General features: G+C 50.0%; 1 protein-coding gene across 2 annotated transcripts in view; it reads right to left on the bottom strand.

The window, feature by feature from the left end:
* Positions 1–18,204, bottom strand: part of GAB2 (GRB2 associated binding protein 2) — a 108,744-nt gene continuing 90,540 nt past the window's right edge. For both annotated transcript variants that reach the window (XM_072850825.1, XM_072850824.1), the window contains exons 4-10: positions 14,908–15,494; positions 13,743–13,837; positions 12,720–13,002; positions 12,004–12,094; positions 10,058–10,160; positions 9,071–9,196; positions 1–7,269 (exon numbers count right to left, since the gene is read on the bottom strand). In XM_072850825.1, the coding sequence (XP_072706926.1) occupies positions 7,126–7,269; positions 9,071–9,196; positions 10,058–10,160; positions 12,004–12,094; positions 12,720–13,002; positions 13,743–13,837; positions 14,908–15,494 (1,429 nt within the window). In that variant the 3' untranslated portion in view covers positions 1–7,125. The remainder of the gene's footprint in view (positions 7,270–9,070; positions 9,197–10,057; positions 10,161–12,003; positions 12,095–12,719; positions 13,003–13,742; positions 13,838–14,907; positions 15,495–18,204) is intronic.

Raw genomic sequence — 18,204 nt, 5'->3', positions numbered from 1 at the left:
TCAGGCATGTACCATGTTTATTAACAGCAAAAAAGTATTATCTAGGCTTCACTCAAGACTGATTTACAGGATAAATAATTGTTTCAAATTACTTAAAAAAAACAAACAACAAAACCCCAAAGAATAAATTAATAACTTAAGTGATTAGCTGTCCACAGTGATTTGAAAACTTAATAACCATTCAAACAGTGACACCACAAGAAGACACGTACTGTACAGTTTGCCACAGATTACTCTTGTCCTTTCTTCTACAAATGGAAAAAAAAAATTAAAATACTCCTCTTTAAGAACAGTCATAGGCTTTGAAACACACAAAACATCCCTGCGAATCGGCTGCTGATGCGACGGCTTGAAAGCCGGGGCTCTCACCCCACCTCGCAGCAGGTTAAGAAACAAATGGAGAAAACTACCCTAATTTGGCTGGGTCCGTTCCCATGCAACGATGCCCAAAGTCAACGGGGACCTGTTGACTTCGCCAAGGGCTGGGTCGAGTGGGATGTAACTACTCTAAAGGTTTGGTCCTAACCCTACGGGATTCATCAGTGGGCTCCCCACAGAGCCCAGGGTCCTGCTCCCTTCCCCTCTCCATGACGTGGTTCAGCCACCATGTCCAAAGGGCTCTCAAACGAAACGTGGTATTTTCAGGGTCAATGTGGCAGCAGAATGCTGAAACTGTGCAAATAGCTTTTCCTCCACCCCCCCTCACTCAGGAGAAAATCCTGCCAAGATTTTTTCATCTTGGTTAATTAAGGATGAGGGGTTTTAAATGAGTTTTGCAGAGCGGGATGTGCAGTGTCGTGTGTGATGCTGGGCATGACAACAGGGTAGCACCACATGCTGCCCAGCCGTTGCATGCAGACTCAGAACAGCTCTTTGCTTTATTAAATGTCAATTCATTACACCTCACGACACATCTGTGAGGTGGGGAAATAAGTACTAAAAATCTTCATTTCACAAGCCGGAGAGAACGCGGGATACAGAGAGTTCAAATGAACCCCCTCGTCCCACCTGATTAAGTGTGGTGTCACTCAGAGAACGACAATAAAAATAATGGCTTCTTATCTCCTGGTCTTGGGGCAAACCTCTCCCATATAGTCAAGCCACTGGCCTACAAATGCACCCGTTATATGTTAGCAATGGGCTGCATTGAAAATTAAGAGCCTGCTGATTGGAAGCAAGTCCATTGAGAAACTCTTTTAGCTCAAGAGATGGAGCCATGTGGCCCAGCTCCTGCTCCAGATGTTGCTGGCCGGTGTTGAAATTTGGATACCGCGTCCCAAGACTGGCTGGCCGTGGGTTGGCAGGGGGAGAGCCGTTTGGTGACACCTTGCTACATATCAACTTTTCTCAAGAGCAGCCACTGAAGTAGCAACTTGATTAACAGTACAACTCTAGGAGTTGCGAACAAGGAGATAAAATTGCGACTACAAGGATGAGACACCAAGGACAAGCTGATGGAGGGATGAACTGCTCCAGGCCTATGAGAAATCATGACTAAAAGGTGCACAACTCTACCTGCAAGAGCGTCATTAACAGTCGCAAGATCATTGCGTACACGTGGGCAGGTTGGTGCCTTCTGGGAAGAGAGGCATGCAGACTCATCAGGGGCCCTAAAATGGTTTATTTGCCCTTGTGGTTTGATGCTGGACTGGTCCCTCTGATTTTCTTGATGTCTTTTTGATGGCCATGCATGTCCCCTGGCTCAATCTCTGGCTGGCGTTGGGGTTAGACTGCTCTTTGCCCTTCCCGTTACAAGGGGGGCTTCTCCATAGGCACAGCCCCACTGCACCTGTCTCATCCAGACAACATCTCTCCAATGGGACACACAGTGTGGCTGTCAACTTTTACATGGAATAGCAATGTCACCAGGTGGGAAAACACCGACACAATGCAAGTGTGACTTGAGGAAACCGTCCCCTTATTCCTCTCCCAGGCCAGGAAGATCAGACAGGACCTGGGAGCTATTTAAACATCTTCCTACTGAAGCCCATCACCGCATAAGACCTGGGCATGGCTCTACCCCTCCCAAGGAGCCATGCTCAATGGGTGGCCAAAAGGAGCCAACTCTTTCCAGTATGCTCAAGGGACTGGGACCCTGGAGTGCAGGGGCTTGTGTGGGGCCCCAGAGAGCCCTGGGTCAATGTCTATCCTAACAAATTTAGAGGTTCAAGCTGTCCCCCAGTTGTTTGGACTGTGTGTCTGTGTCCTGGATGACTTGGCCTGGGCCAGCCAGCCCTCTCCCAGGTGCAAGGGATGGCCCCAGTGTGGATTAGGCCACCTTGCTTGGGGGTATGGCCTTAGGGTTTGAGCTGCACCTTGTCACTTGGCTTCATGGCTGGAGAAGAGGCCCTGGCCCTGTTTAGGATGTTATAGGACTCTAGGTACTGCCTTTGGCCTCTTCCCTCACATGGAGGAGTCCCCACTCAGCACCGGCAGCACAGGATCTCAGGGTAAATCAGCGAGGGGAGAGACATCTCTAGTCCCACCCCCTGCTCCAAGCAGGGTCAGCCATGGGGTCTGACCCTCTCGCTCAGGGCTTGATCTAGTCTGGTGTTGAAAATCTCCAAGGATAGAGATGGCACAAACTCGTGGGACACCCTATGAAGCCATGGCACTGCTGCCCCATGATCAGCGCAAGGGAGCCCCAGAGCAAGGTGTCCTCCAGCACAGCGAGATCCCCACCACCCTTCTGGTAGGGCTTCTCCTGCCCAGCTCAGTACTGGGCACATGGCCTGGGGCTCCCTGAAAGCCAGAGCGCTGAGGCATCATGTTGTCAGGCAGGATGACTCCCCTTGAGGGCGAAGCATCCTGGGTAAGTCCCAAGAGTGGTGGGAGCTCCCCTCCCACCAGTGCATGGCCTTTACCAAGCAAAACCCCTCTCCACAACCCACAAACCTTCTCTGTAGATCTGACTCGACACTCACGCCAAAGGAGGACATGGTGAAGACCAAGACTCAAATCTTGCTGGCCAACACTCCTGCCTTCACTCCTCCCAACCTCATGTCCCTCCATACATAACCCTTGTCAGTGGCTGGTGGCCCTGGGTCCAAATCCATCCCAGTTAGCCCCAAGTCAACCTAAGCCTTAGCTCCTTTTGGTTCCAGCTCCAGATTTGGCCCTATCTGCCAGACACTCAGCTTTGCCCTGGCACAATCTGCACTCACACGTATATTCTTTCTCTGACTTGAGACTAAGCTTAAGCCTGGCATCCATTTAGAGCTGGAAATGTACTTCCCACCGAACACTCAAATGTCAGTTCAGAGCAAATCAGCTCCAAGGCAGCTCACACATCTCACCAGACAGAGGAACCATGAGCAGCAGTCATGCACTCACAGCAAGGAATACACACTTTTGGAGACTTCTGCCTTTAAAACCACCAGCTTAGTAATTTTAAAGCTTAGGGAGAGCTTTGAGCCATGGCCCTGGTACTTCATAAAACTAAATATTGAGGTCATGATGCCTGCCCCACAGACAACTGCTCTCCGGAGCACGCACACACACACACATGCAAGCACATGCCTTTTCTTAAACGGGACCGTAGAGCTGAAGAGCAAGCTCTGACGTGAAGACTCAAGCCATTTTAATTGCAAGTAAAATGAATCATTTGCAACGTTCTCAGCTTCCTAAAATACCTATTTCTAACAAAAGAGTCAGTCATACTTGAGCATCCAAGTATAGAGTGGATGTGATAAACTCAATGCCTTCAGGACAAAGTTCTTGGCAGTCCATGTAATTAAACCAGCTGCTTTTCAATATGGTTTAAGACTAAATACTGCACAAACATTAATCATCAGGGACTGCTGTAATCAGCTCGGCAACCGTCAGGAATGACTATTTCCACCGCAGCCATTGATTACTTACGGGCTTTCAGGAGGGGTTGATACAGTCATGTCTATATGGCAATGCATGGAGTCTCTGGGTTGCTACTTAGTTTGGAGGGGCCATTTGCTTGGTGCTCAGCAAGAAGAAAAATATGGAGGAATATATCAATTTCTGGGAAAACATAGATCTCACTGCAAAGCAGGGAGGGACCAGCAACCAGCAGTTGCAAAATAGCTACTTTTGGGCTGTCTTGGTCCTTGGTCTGCCAAATGCAAAGGGCCAGTTACTGGGGATGCTTGTGAAAGCAAATCATCAAAACAGGAGGGCTGAGCCTGGGAAAAGAGCTATCCCATGCCAGTGCCTGCCCCATGAACAAATACAGACATTTGTGGGATGTGGAGAAAAAGGACTAGTTTCTCCAGCACCACGAAGGGCTTTTCCAATCTTAATTTACGCTTTGGATTAAATGTGGGAGTGGGCACTGGAGGCACCTCATCCCAGTGCAGAAGCACAGGGCACCGACTCAGCAAAACGCATCCCAACCCACTGTGTTGTCTCTCAGGCCACCGCACCATCAGAAATGACTATTGCTGCTGCCTCCCCCTCGCCTGTCCACTTTCAGGATACTTCTGGGACTTGTTGAGCTCCACATCTCCCAGGTGGAGAAAAAGACTCAATTCGAGCACGGCAATCACTTGATTTCTCCAGGCTTTTGGTCCAGTTCAAGATTCTTTGGCCTGGAGCTGGGCTCAGTTTCATCTTGAGAATAGTTGCATTGTTTTATTGAGACAGACCCAAAGCAGCATAAAGGGCTATTCCCAAAATTGCTGCTGCAATCCACCCCAGAGGTGGCTGCATTTTAGTAGGAGGAGAACCACACAATTTTGGCAGGGAAATACATCCAGCATGCACCATAACCCTTCTCCCCCAGCCTCATCTTCCTTTGTGTCTGCCTAGCAGTTTAGAGGATGAAATAGGAAAAAAATCAGCTTCCTGCTGGAGTCACATTTGCTTTTTGGTGGGGATGGGGAGCTCACTCCCAGCTGGGTGAACGCACACTTCAGTGGGCTCTGGATCAGGCCCAATGTTTAGTCTCCCCTGAGATGCAGTGATGAAAGGGGCTATAGAAATATGAAGAACTGTACTCTGGTCTTCATTTCATTACCTCACCATGCAAGTGTGCAAGCCCCCAATGAGAGGCAAAGGCCCTCGCAGGCTGTAACACACTCCCGGACCTTCAGAAAGCATCTGGCTGTGCTAAATCTTCCCCTTTGGGTCTTTTTTTTTTTCTCCTAGATGATTATTATTTTTACCATGAGCATTAGGATATTTGCTTCATTATTCCTGTAAAAGGCCAACGCTTCAATGTCTTAAAAGGATCGTCAGAGCTTTTTCATTAATATCCTTCCCTTTCATGGCATGCAAGAAGAAAATATAAATTGGTGTTGGAAGTTCAAGATTTATTTTACTAGCACGCAGCCCTTAAGGGACTGGTATCCTATCCCTGTGTGGGTGATGTCTGGCCCTTTCCAAACTCAGGCCAAGCTTAAACAAATGTGTTGACGCTTAAGCATCAATAATCAATACAACTTGGTGGTGTTGGTAGAATGTAGAGCCCATGGCGTTGGGAGGGATTCAGCTTGCAGAAAGAATGGCTCCAGCTATTTAATAAATATTATTACCTAATCTTTCTAATGTCTCCTTCATTTGGCTCTCGGTTTGCAATCAGCCTGTTTATCCGTGTCAGTGCTTGCTGTCTGGCAGTCAGGCTGCTCCATGGCAATCATTATTCCTTCCTGTTTTCATGAGATCATGAATTATTATCTCTGCAATAAACTATCTCTTCCTTCTCGGCTCTCTGTGCCTGGCAACTGCCTGGGGAGCGATCCCAAAGCCTGGATGTGTCAAGGATGCTGGCAAGCGGCAACAGCAGATTCCCATCCATAATTAGAGCCTAGGGTCATTAACATCAACAAGCCCCATTTCTGTGTTGAAGAAACATTGCTGAAGATGGGGAGAAAATATCTAGTCCAGCCCTTTGCACCCACTACAAACCATCCATAATGCTACATTAAAGCTAATATTGAAACACCTTGCCCTGACTCTCCTGACCAGCCGCTTCCCAAGCCTAAGGCCTCACCATCAAGCGACATTTCAATTACTCTACTCCTTTCCTCCAAGATACACCCCACCGGACCTCTTCACCCAAGACCAACCTCTGCAGTACAGCATCCGCCTTCTCCTGGTCCTCGCAACAGCCTCCCACTCCCCCCTTGTCACGCATCCTCGCGCCAGTCCAGATATACAGGGTCTCTAGGGCCTCCCTGCGCTCCTCATACTCAACCGCAGAGCTTCTCATGACGGCCACAGATCTAGGACTCTCACTCTATGGGCTTCTTTTGGTGCCACAAAGGGCAGATTTTGGTTCTTAGGGCGAGATTCACAGGCAATTGATTTCGGATAGGCAGTGGGTCAGGGCTTAAATTCTGCCATCCAAAGCCAGTCTCTCCAGCCCATTGACTTTGAGAGATGCTGGAGAGCATCAACACTCCAACAAACTTGGCTGTTTCATGCATGCATGTGTGTGAGCATGTGCTGGCATACGCTTGTGTGTATGATGGGGCAAGTCCTGGGCTTCTAAGTCAGCTCAGTGGGACAGTCTTGATGCTCTTCAAGCTCCTGAAGGCTAAGAACCACAACCAAAAACATGAGCGCTGTCCTGCCAGGAGGAGAATAGCCCTCAGAGGTTTTGAATGTATTATTTACAAGACATGGGACAACGAAAGTGATTTCAAAAGGAATGGTCCTTGCTCAGTTTTGGGATTGGGAGGAGGCAGAGAAGAGGACAACCATAAGGAGTGGGGAATCAGAGCTGGGGAATGATGTCCTATGAGAGATGCTGCAAACTTGCATGGCATGGTTTGGAGGTATGGTATGGAAGAAGACGGGAAGAGATGATGCAGTGTTAGCACATACAAGGTGGCTTTAATAGCTGTAAGCAAAAGATGTGTAGGGTGAAACCTGGTATTGCTAAATCGAAGTTCCTGGATAGTGCATCCAGCAGCTAAAGCACAAACCTAGCCACCGAACATAGTTGGTCTTTATCACTGGCAAACAGTATCCGCCAAGTCTTCCCCTGAAATTAAGTTTCTTTTTGTCTTAAAAGAAAAAAAATAATGAAGACTCCCTCCCCTCCGCAGACAAGTCTTAGAACTCCAGCCCAAGTAGAGCTGGCAGCCCGGCAGGACCCCAGCTGGGGACAACCACCGGGACATTTGCCTGTTTTGCTGCCTGCCCCAGGTGCTACTGCTTCGTGCTCTTGGTGGGCTCCGAGGACTGCCGCACATCAGTCCACTCCTGCATGGTGCTCTGCAGCGCCTGCGTCTTCTCCTTGTCCACTTGCACATAATCAACCTTCTCATCCGAGGCGACCGATGAAGTGGAGGGCTGTGGGGAGGAGAAACATGGCCACCGCCTGGTCACTCATCAGCTCCCCGCTCTTCCCTCTCACTCCTTCCCGCAGCAGCACCATGCGTGCTCCAAGTCCACTGGCACCTCCCCTGCTTTCTTGCAGACTCCATAGCTCATCACCCTCCCTCTAACCTCCCGAAGGGTCTTGGATGAAAGATTTCAGTCTGCTCTGCATCTTCCTTGCATGAGATTGCAGTGCAATGGGAGGGTAGAAACAGCATCTGGGTCTCTACCTTCCCACCAATTCTGGGACATGAATGTTTAGTTGCAGTTGTGGTATCTAACTGATGATATTGCAGATTCAGCGTTGCACCTTGCTCATTTTCTTGTAAAGAACTCAAGAACTCTTACAGATACACATAAAAATCCCAGTTCCATCCCTCTTAGCTGTGCTGACTCTACACACCTATGGCACTAGATTATTTTCATCCCCAAAACAACAGATATGTTTGCAGGTTCACCCAGGAGACCTGTTGAGGAAGAAGGAGATACTTTTTCCTGTAGTTTCTTGAGTCCTGGAACTTTGTCTGCCTCTGCAAGCATTTCAGAGGACCCCCCAGCTGCTTGCAACTGGAGTCAGATGATGTTTTTTAATGGTCTAAAATCACCTTTTCAGGCTGGGATATAATTTAAATTGGAAATGCCTGCAGAAATATTGCTGGGCAGAAAGAAACAATCAAGGGACAACTGTCAAATATTAAAAAGACCTAACCAGTAGGGTGCTTTGCCTAGGAACCAAGGTGGTGTTTGAGAAAGTCAAGGCTAACTCACAGGTGGTTCCCGCAAAGGTTTATACAATGCCTTGTCCTTTACCATCCCCTCGCTCAGGTGCTGCTTTGTTTGAGCCAGTCTCTCCTTCCCCCTCCCAGTTTGGTCAGGGTGGCACCTAGCAGGACCTGCCTTGGGTCCCTCCCCAGCCCACTCCGTCACCCCTGGGTGTCCTCTTCATCTTGGTATGTGGCCTTGCTGGGGAGGTTGTGCAATCTCCATCATATGAGACTTTTAAGCCTCATCTGTCACCTCAAGAGAGATGGTTTCCTTTGGATGTGGGGATGCCCTGAGGTCCTTGCCCTATTTTCCTATGATTCACTTTAAGATGGTGTTTGTCTCCCCTGTGTATGAACCTGGAGAAAAGTCACCAACATCTGGGTCTTTAGGAGCTTCCCCTTCCACATGACACTTGGCAGAGGCATCCCATTCCCGAGCCATCTTCTCCCCACAGCTCTTTCTCACCGGCCAATGGCTTGATCAGCTCAACATAATCTAGCTTTTAAACATCAGCTTCACTTTTTGAAAGCAGTTTGTACTTTTCCTGCCCAAACGACACCCTTTAAAAGCACCTGACTGGCAGGAGACAAGTGCCCAGCATTTTCTGAATGAGCTCCTAAAAGTACCTCAGGTGGAAAACCCAAGTCTGGTTTTGGAGGACCTGTTGTTCTGAAGGAGGAAAAAAACATTTTTGGTACTTCTTGGGATACCTCCTGACAGCTTTTGAATATACAATCTCCAGCTGAGTTTCTGGTCTCATCAGCATCTCTGAACCCCTGCACATCCATGCTTCTGGTAACACTTCCAGCAAGGCTGCAGACATGCAACAGAGACTGAGTCTGACCTAGAATAAATATGGCAGTGGATCTGCAGGAAAAATCACACCTCTGAGGTTACTGTGCCACTTACCAACCCTGCCCAGGGCTTTGGACCATGCTGTTGCCAACGCGCATAAAAACCCTTCAAAAATGCATCACTTTTAATCAGAAGTTTATAAAATCCCCCGTACCTTTCTGTGTGGCCCTGGCGAGCTTGGCTGGAAGTCCAGGGCCAGATAATCCACACTCCCCGAACTCTTTTTAGGAGCTGGGCTGTTGGTGCCACTAGGAACAGGAGAAGCAGAAATGGGGTTTTGCTAATGCAGGGAAGAGACAGGAGAGATAACAAGGATTAAAATGGGAACGAGGAAAAAAAAGTAATTAACACAAATCTGTCGACAAAATGCCTCAGTGGCACTTTTAAAAAAGGTCTCAGCCTGGATATGCTTTCACCTGCCTCTCTGGGACCAGGGTGTGCAGAACTGCTGGGCGACTATATATATTGTATATCGTGCTAACAAATATTTCAAGCTCATGCTCTTGATGTTATGTATCAGAGCAGTTCAGCTGCCTTTGTGCTGACTTTATTCACATGCCTGACATCAGACATGGGCTTCAGCATTTCCCAGGAACCACACCTCAGTGAGGCCACACCAGCTCTGGGATCATCACTAATCACAACCATGCTACACAGAGCACAGACTTCCTCTACCCCCTTGGTTACATAGCCTCAAAAATATGCTTCAAGTCAGCAGCTTTGCAAAGAGAGACAAAATCCCCTCCCTGTAAGCAGTGCCACTCCCTGCTGCTGCTCCGATAGCCCCTGCCCTCCACGCAAACATGATGACAGCAGCTATTCGGGGGGAAAAAAACCCTGAAAAAAATCAACTTAAATTAGGAAAATAGACTGTGACAGTCCATAGACCTTTTTATCCCCTCTTAATTCCTGGCAAAGTAGGTGAAATATGTTCCTGCTCTCATGTACAGTTAAAACCCCAACAGGACATGTCATTTTAGGAATGAAAGCCACTGTTTCGTGCATGTAGGGATGTACGTAAGGATGTACACCACACAGTGCTATCTGAGCACTTCCATGTCATGAGCTAGGAATGTGTTTGCAGAGCTGGGGAACGTATATGTCCTGCCAGGATCTTATATCTTAGCTGTGGGGCCCTTACCATCGCCACGTAGTTCTCCTCACTGTCTCCCGAGTCAGTGCTGGTGATGCTCTGGGAGGAGACAGGGCGACAGTATTGCAAAGAACCAGCGTTGAAGGTCTGGCTGTAAGGACAAGGGTCAATGCGTTAAAGATGGTTGCAGGTGCTGCTTATCCATTGCCAAGGAGGGATGGGAGAGGGCAGCACCTGATGCCTCCAAACATCACCATGCTCAGATCTGGGGACTGGGCATGAAGAAGAGCTGGCGGCATTGAGGTTCTCCTAGCCTGACCTTCCCATGGCTCAGAGAATCGCTGGGTTTGGTCTTCTCAGTTTTTTCTTTCTAGGTCTTTTTAATAACACCTTGCTTGCTATGTACCCGTAACTCTCCTGGTATCAGCTACGTAAATCAGGCTCCATGAACTCTTTTATCTCACAGGAAATATTTAATTGCGGAGGATGCAGGGCCAGCCCCGGTGGAGCTTCTCACCTCCAGCCTCACCACAGGTCCAGGATTTGTTTACCGTGCAGGGCCCTATCCCAATTTTTTGCTGGAAAACAAAACCTCTGAGGCATCATCTTGCTTTCAATTGGCCAAATCTAATTATACAGAATAACATAATGCAATCAGCGTCTGGCATTAAAGCTCACGTCTTAAAAAGCTATTTGTTGCCCTGCAGTAAAGGCAGGGTCATATGATTAGCTGATAAGGGAAAAATCCATTAGCTCCTCCGGGGTCGGACGTCTTGTCAATCAAACCCTGCTCACTGTTTCCTGATGCAGTGATTTCAGCACGCAGCGCTCATGCCCTGCAGTCAGTCTCCACACAATCCAATTTATTAGAGGAGTCATAGCAGCCAAGCTTTGCTTCTGCCTTTCATTGGACAACATCAGACCACGAATTAGCAGCAGAACTGGAATTGTGCAAATCCTGTTATTTTTGGCCGGCAGACTTTGCTCTGAAGTGCTTTGGTTTCATTTTGCAGACTTCCTTCAGGCTAGGCTTTGCTTTCAAGGCAATCAAAACACAGCTCGGTCAGACCCTGCGAGTGTCACCGTGTGTTTTGAGACTACAGCGGGGTTTTTTGGGGAAGAGCTGGATGTGAAATCATGCCCTGTGCCCCCAGCACAGCCGAGCTGGGGTAGCTCAGCTTGGTCACGAGTCATGGTGGACCAGAGATCCTGTGTCAGAGCCACAGCTCTCTGCGTGGTGTCAGATCCCAGAAATAGGAAATGTCTTCAAGGGATCTTAATTAGCTGCTTGGCAACATGCTGAGCTTTCATGTGAAATCCTGACCTAAACAAATTTATCATCCTGCCACCGGCTGGATGTGGGGAGTACGACTCTGGCTCTTACAACTCTTGACAGAGCTCGTGAGGGTTCAAGAGAGGAGCGACTCTACTTTGACAGCATCTGACCCAGGTCCTAAGTCTGGCCCTGATGTGACCAAGGAAACCTCTGAACCCTGAATCACCATGGTGTGGCAGGATATTTTAGGAAAGAATTACTCTATAAATGCCCCTCTTCCCAGATAGTTTCTGCTATCCTGATGGGGGCAGGGTGCTGGGCAAGATGGACTTTCATCGCAGTGCAGATGTTTGCATGGCATGACCCACCTCTGCAGCTACTGTTTCTAAAATTGACAAAGAACACAATGAGGGGGGCTGAAGGGATCATCCAGCTTTTGGGGAAATTAATCTCTGCATCCAAAGTCTGGGCTGACTTCTAGCCTGATTCAAGATGGCCCACGAGAAACGTGCCCTTCAACAAAAAGAGATGGTGGGCCAGAAGAAACCTCTGCAGAGAATGGAGACAGAAGGGCAGCCAACATCCCCCTTACACTCAGCCAGAGATGTTTAATCCATGGCAGAAGTGACAGTGTGGCTACATGTGGACACCAGCGAGAGCGAGACCAGAGACCTGCTGTCAGAGCAAAGCAAGAATTCATACCCCAACCATTACTCACGTTGGCCTGGACCAGGATTTCGTGACTGGCGATTTGAAGGGAAGCTCATCGATGACAGTGTTGTTCCTCAGGTCCAGTGGCGATGGCTTTGCTAGGGAGGGGAAAAGGCTTTATTCAGAGGCAGCAAGTTCCTACAATTCAGCATCCACAACTGGCATGAGAGGGTCCCCAACAACTTGCTGTTTGCTTCCTGTTTGGCTAATCAGCCCCCCAGCCCTCTTTGCTGATGACAAATACCCCCAACCAAAATCCCTGCACTCATTTATGCCAGGACTGGGGGAAAACAGTGAATTTCCAGGCAATGGTCTGGGGAGGGATTTGGAAGATGTACACAAAGCCCTAAGGGAATAGCTGTCTAGATCCAGGCAGCAGGAAACAATAGGAGAAATTTGGGTCATCTGAATACAACACAGAGGTTTTCGAGTGGAGCGTAGGGAGGAGTGAAGGCAAAGGGAGTGAGATCCTGCCTGTGACATATCTCCTGTAAAGGCCAGGAAGGGTTTGAGACAGGCTGTTCAAGCACCATGAAAGCTGCATTTGCACTGTAGTCCTTCTGAAAGAGGAAGGGGATGGGGAAGATCTGACTGTGCTGGCAGCAGCAAAGCACACCCCACTTAGGACTCTACTGAGTGTGCACAAGATGCCAGATGCAGTCCAAAGTATCACAAGAATAGAAGGTTTCCTGGAAAGATTTGCCCGCAAACAACGATTCTTACCTTTCCGGTCAGGTTTGAGGTTGCGGTTGACTGGTGGGGGCTGGATTTCACTCAACCGTCTGTGGCACTGCGCCATGGCTCCTCCTTTATGCACAGGGAGGGTGGCCGAGGACAACCCCACCAGGTCAAAGTGATGCGGCCCAGGGCTCATGGGGATGTAGAGATTTTGGGCATTGTCATTGGCTTTCTCAGTGTGGATCAGGGGTGAGGAACTGGGGTTCATGGGTACGTAGTTGTCCTCAGAGTCGGTGCTGTGGGAACGGGCCACCGCTGCCTTGGCTTGCTGGGGGACAAGCAGAAGGATATGTTGTGAGCATCAAACACTGCTCAACCCCATCCCACTACAAACCCCTTCACCTCATCATCACCGAACACACACCTGAGGTGGGACCAGCTCTAAAATCTCAGCATAGAGGTAACGGATGGTCTGTCCCCTCCTTGGCCATCAGTTTGCACTGACAGGGTCTACCTCCACTGTTTCCAAGACATTGCAACATCCTGAGTTCAGGGAAAGGTCTTAATTACCCAGACTTGAGCTTCTTCTCATGATCAGAGTGAGCTGCAGAAGCATGCTTAGCCTGGAAAGTAATTTTTCCCTGGGCTCTGGCCATGACTAAAATGCAATATGAAAGTCTGCTTTAATGTCATTTCCAGCTCAGGAAATCTTGGAAAGTGCACAAAAGAGGCTGTTCTGGCAACATGTCAAAATTCAGCTCAGCAGCATCCCAGGCTTTGGAGAAGCTGAACTCCTGGGCGCTTTTTTTGGGTCAAAGCTCCAGGCAGGTACACTGTGGAACCACACAAGCAAAGCTCTGCATGCAGTGCTGGGTTAGGTGGTTGTCCCTTCATCTCTACCCTGCAGGCCACCACGGTTTTAACTGAAATCAGTGATAAACCCCTTCTTTTCTTGACTTAGCTCTGCAGGACTGGGCTGTGAGGTGCCACCTGGAACTGACTTGTCTCTGAATCTATAAGGTGCAAACGATGCCTATAGCACAGTGGCCAACACCAAGGCCAACTCACCAGGTAGGAGTTGTACCCATCGTTCATTGACTCGACTGACTGCACAGCGCTGCCGCTTCCATGCTGGGGGTATTCATACGTCTCACAAGAAGAAGCTGCAACACAACCACAAATGCACAACGTGTCCCAGTGCAACTGCTAATAAAAGGGGCCCCTGAAAACAAAATCCAGGTACTGAGAAGGCAGTATTTATTCTTGATGATTGAGACGCTGGTGGAAAGACGTGGTTTTTAGCCCGTCACAGACTCCCTGCTATGTTCCCTCCCAATTAGCATCTCTCTGATGCGTCAACACAACTGCACGTGCCGCACGGACCTAACCTGGTTCTGTCAAAGTGCTGCAAAATCCCAGGGGTGAAGATGTCAGATAAGGTAGATCACAGTGACAAAACTGGGTTAAGGAAGAGCTCTGTTACAGCTCACTCAGCAGCTGTAAGGGCTGGCAGCCTCTGGTAAGGGGAGGACGGGGTGAGGATAGGGTGCTAAGCTGTTAGACTGGTCTATTTACTGCTGAGCATGGGTCTGATCTCAGCCTAAATGTTGGTATTTAGGTAGGAGGAGATGGAGGAGGCATTTCAGGGAGCTGTGTGTATCATTTACAGTATGTTTTCTCTCCAACCACCTCTTCTAAGTTACTTGCAACTACCTCATCCTAGACACGAGGTTTGGAAAGGGCAAGCTCATCCACAGCCCATCCATGGCCAATGGGAAGGGCATCTCTGCTGCACTGGGTGTGTCAGGTCTTGGAGATGTGCAAAATTATGTCCCTGTCTGGTGAGCAAAACCAAATAGGAGGTAGCTTCAGGCTGAAGTGCATTCTGATAATCCTGGTTAAGAACTGAACTAAAAGCAAGGTTAAAATGTCCCAAATCACCAAAGTCTGGTGAAAGGTTGCATGAACAAGCAGGTTTGGGGTTTTGGTTCAAGGCACAAAACACTCAAGAGCCAGTTGAGCCGCTCGGGTGGGCAGAGCCCTGGGGATGCCTCTCCATGCTCACTATGTACAAAAAGCAGGGCCAGATCCTCACCAGGGAGACCTTCTTTGTGTTCGACCTCCTGGCTGATGCCAACAGCCACCCCAGCCCTACTGCTAGCCAATGGGACCGCCCCATCCAAGGCTGTGAGACAGGACAAAGCCACCCCCTGTTCCCCACCCCCAAATTCACCTCGGTGCAGCCTGCTGTTCTCCACCGCCGGCAGTGTGTTTCTCCGGGGAATGGTGGCTGCCATGGGGGCCAGCCCTAAGCTTTCGCCGGGCTGGGGCCGCTGGGGTGGACTGCCCCACCGTGGCTCTGTCTGCCCAGGTTTTGGGGGCCGCGGGGGCGGCGCAGCAGGCGAGTCGCTGGCGGCCACAGCCAGAGCGTTGTGGTTCTTGTCCAGTGTAAATGTCCTGGGGATCTGGTAGATGGAGAGCGGGGTGGCAGGGATGTCGTAGGAGTCCGTGGAGAGCTCCCCAAACTCCTTGCATAGGGTGTTGTTGGGAGTCTTGTAGGTGTAGACCTCCTCATTATCCGTTTCAGAGCTGGTGAGGCTCGACTTGGGATGGCTGTAGGAACCGAAGGCGCGCGGGAGGTCGTATGCACTGTCCCTGAACTCCGAGTTGTGCCGGCTGGGCTTTGGCAGGCTGTAAAAGCCGTGGAGCTGCCCACCGACCCCGTTCATGCAGTGCCCGTTGCCCTGTGAGAGCTTCTGGACTGCTGTGTCACTCCGCATGAAGAAGGCGGATCTCGTGGCTTGGGAGAAGCTGGCACTCCTGCGGAGGAAGGGGAGAAGGGGGTTGAGATGGGGGGAGAGCCAGTCCTGGGGTGCACCGAGCTCTGCTCCCCCAGTTTGTCACCTTCCTGACCTGCATTGCCCAGCCCCAGGGTGATGGGAACATCTCAGACTCCTCTAAATGTGCCCACAACCCATTTTGTCCTGAAACACCTTCAAAATGATCCTGTCACGGGGTGGGAGATACCTGTATGCAGCTCCATGGTGGGGCTATGGGCAGGAACAATTCAGACATAAATTGCACCAAATGGGCAATTTTCACACCAGCTGACAGTGACCCAAGACACAGCTGCAAAGAGCCACCCCATCAGCATTGTCATCACGTGTCGGCCACCCGTCTGCAGTGCAGGAGGGAGGCTTACTCTCACTTCTGCCTTGCAAACGTGTTTGAAAGGGCCTGGAAAAATTCCTGATGGGGATTATTTCAAAGCCTCCAGGCACGCTGCCACCCTTCCCTCTTTCAGGGCAAGCCCTGGGGAAGCGAGGACACTCCTCAGCTGGGATTTGCAGCCCCGATCCCAGCTGCGGGTAGGTAGGAGTGAACCTCAGGGATGAATTCAGATTTATAAAAGCCTTTGAGTCCCCTGGGGTGAGTGGGGCAGCGTGGTCATTAGGTCCATGCCTTGCTAATGGCTTCTTGATTTGTATTGTCGTCATGCTCGGGGACACCAGCCAGGAGGGAGGGCGAGCACTGGGGAGACCTCGGTCCTCTAACGGCTGCTCGTTTTCCACCACTCCTCCGCCGATTCCCTCCAAGGTGTTTCATCTGCTGTTTTATCCCTCCTGCTGCTTCCCCTGTCAATGCTGCAATGTTGCAGAAGATGATGAGCCCCATGGCCATGTCTCTCTGCACCCATAACCCCAGCAGATGACATTTTCTCAAGTCAGGGGATGCTTGAATTGGCCACTTGGACTTTTCTCTCCCCCTGCCTCAACCCCTGTCCCACAAGACTCAGGGAAATGCATGCATCTCTGTGGAAGTGACATGAGGGCAAGACACGGCAGAGCCGAACGTGGGTGATGATAATGCCTTCCTCCAAGCCATCTGAAGCAGCATGGAAGAAAATACCACAAAGCTCTAAGAAAGGGTCACCCTGCCATGGAGAGCTGATGCATTTGCAACAGGAGAGGGCGACAGGCAGTCTTGGGCTGGGTCTTTTTGCTCGCAGAGGTATAACCACACGTGGGTCAGGCTTTGGGGGACCACATCCTCGCAGCCAGAAAGGGCTCAGCCAGCCCCATTAAAACATCTCCCCATGGAGGAGAGTCCTGCCCTGTATCAATCACCATGCTGGGAAAAAGTGAAATGGGTATGGGGGGAGTTTCCAATTGTGCCAAATCACTGGGGAAGTGCCAGCCCTATGGGAAAAGCTGGGAGATGCTGGTTTACACCACTCCGGCGGGGCTGATGCTCTGCAGGGACAACAGGGACTCTGTTTCATGGAGCCAGCACGAGATGGCGCTCAGAAATAGAGCTTATTTGGGGAAAAAAACAAGTGATGCTGTGATATGACAAATGAATCCCGCTGCCTTTGGAGCTCAGTCTGCCTGTGAGACGTTTGGGCTCTAGCAGGGTCCTTTCGGCCGAGGACTTGAAACATCTCATGGGTTAATTATTCAGCATCGCCCGCCAATTAGCTACTATTACCCTCATTTTATGGATGAGTAAAGAGCGAGCTCTGGAGCTGAAAGAGGAGGGATTCCCAGCAGTCCTGCAGCCTGGCCCCGTGCACTGGGCATTGATCGGGGCTATTATTTCTGGCCTAGTTGCAGAAGCTGCCGCTGGCCAGTTTGTCTCTGCCCACCAAAGCACCAGTGCTTGCTCCCTCCTCCTCGGTGTCCCAGCTGCACTCGGGCTCTTGGATGGTGGCTTTTAGAATCATAGAATCATTTAGTTTGGAAAAGACCCTTAAGATCATCAAGTCCAACTGTTAACCTAAAGAAGAAATTTTTCCTAATATCCAATCTAAACCTCCCCTGGCACATCTTGAGGCCATTTCCTCTTGTCTTATGGCTTGTTACCTGGGAGAAGAGACCGACCCCCGCCTCTCTACACCCTCCTTTCGGGTAGTTGTAGAGAGCAATAAGGTCTCCCCTCAGCCTCCTTTTCTCCAGACTAAACAACCCCAGTTCCCTCAGCCGCTCCCCATCAGCCTTGTGCTCCAGACCCTTCCCCAGCTTCGTTGCCCTTCTCTGGACACGCTCCAGCCCCTCAATGTCTCTCTTGGAGTGAGGGGCCCAAAACTGAACACAGCATTCGAGGTGCGGCCTCACCAGTGCCGAGTACAGGGGGACGATCACTGCCCTAGATCACTGCCCTAGTCCTGCTGGCCACACTATTCCTGATACAAGCCACGATGCTATTGGCCTTCTTGGCCACCTGGGCACACTGCTGGCTCATATTCAGCCGGCTATTGACCAACAGTCCCAGGTCCTTTTCCACCAAGCAGCTTTCCAGCCACTCTTCCCCAAGCCTGTAGCGTTGCACGGGGTTGCTGTGACCCAAGTATCCTCACAGCTGGAGCATCAGAGGGCCTTTTTTTAAACACTGTTCCATTAACTCCATCTGAAGTTAATTTTTCTGAGCCTTTTTCTGTTCTTGTTTTTCGGGTAGGGAAAGGCAGCTGCAGCAGGAAAGCCCAGCGGAGGCTGCAGCCCAGGCTCTGCTCTCACCTCACGCCAGCTGGGCT

This window comes from Ciconia boyciana, chromosome 1, assembly GCF_034638445.1.
Source record: "Ciconia boyciana chromosome 1, ASM3463844v1, whole genome shotgun sequence".
NCBI classification, from domain to species: domain Eukaryota; kingdom Metazoa; phylum Chordata; class Aves; order Ciconiiformes; family Ciconiidae; genus Ciconia; species Ciconia boyciana.
Note: the sequence above shows the minus strand (reverse complement) of the source record. Positions and strands in the feature narration are given on the sequence as shown.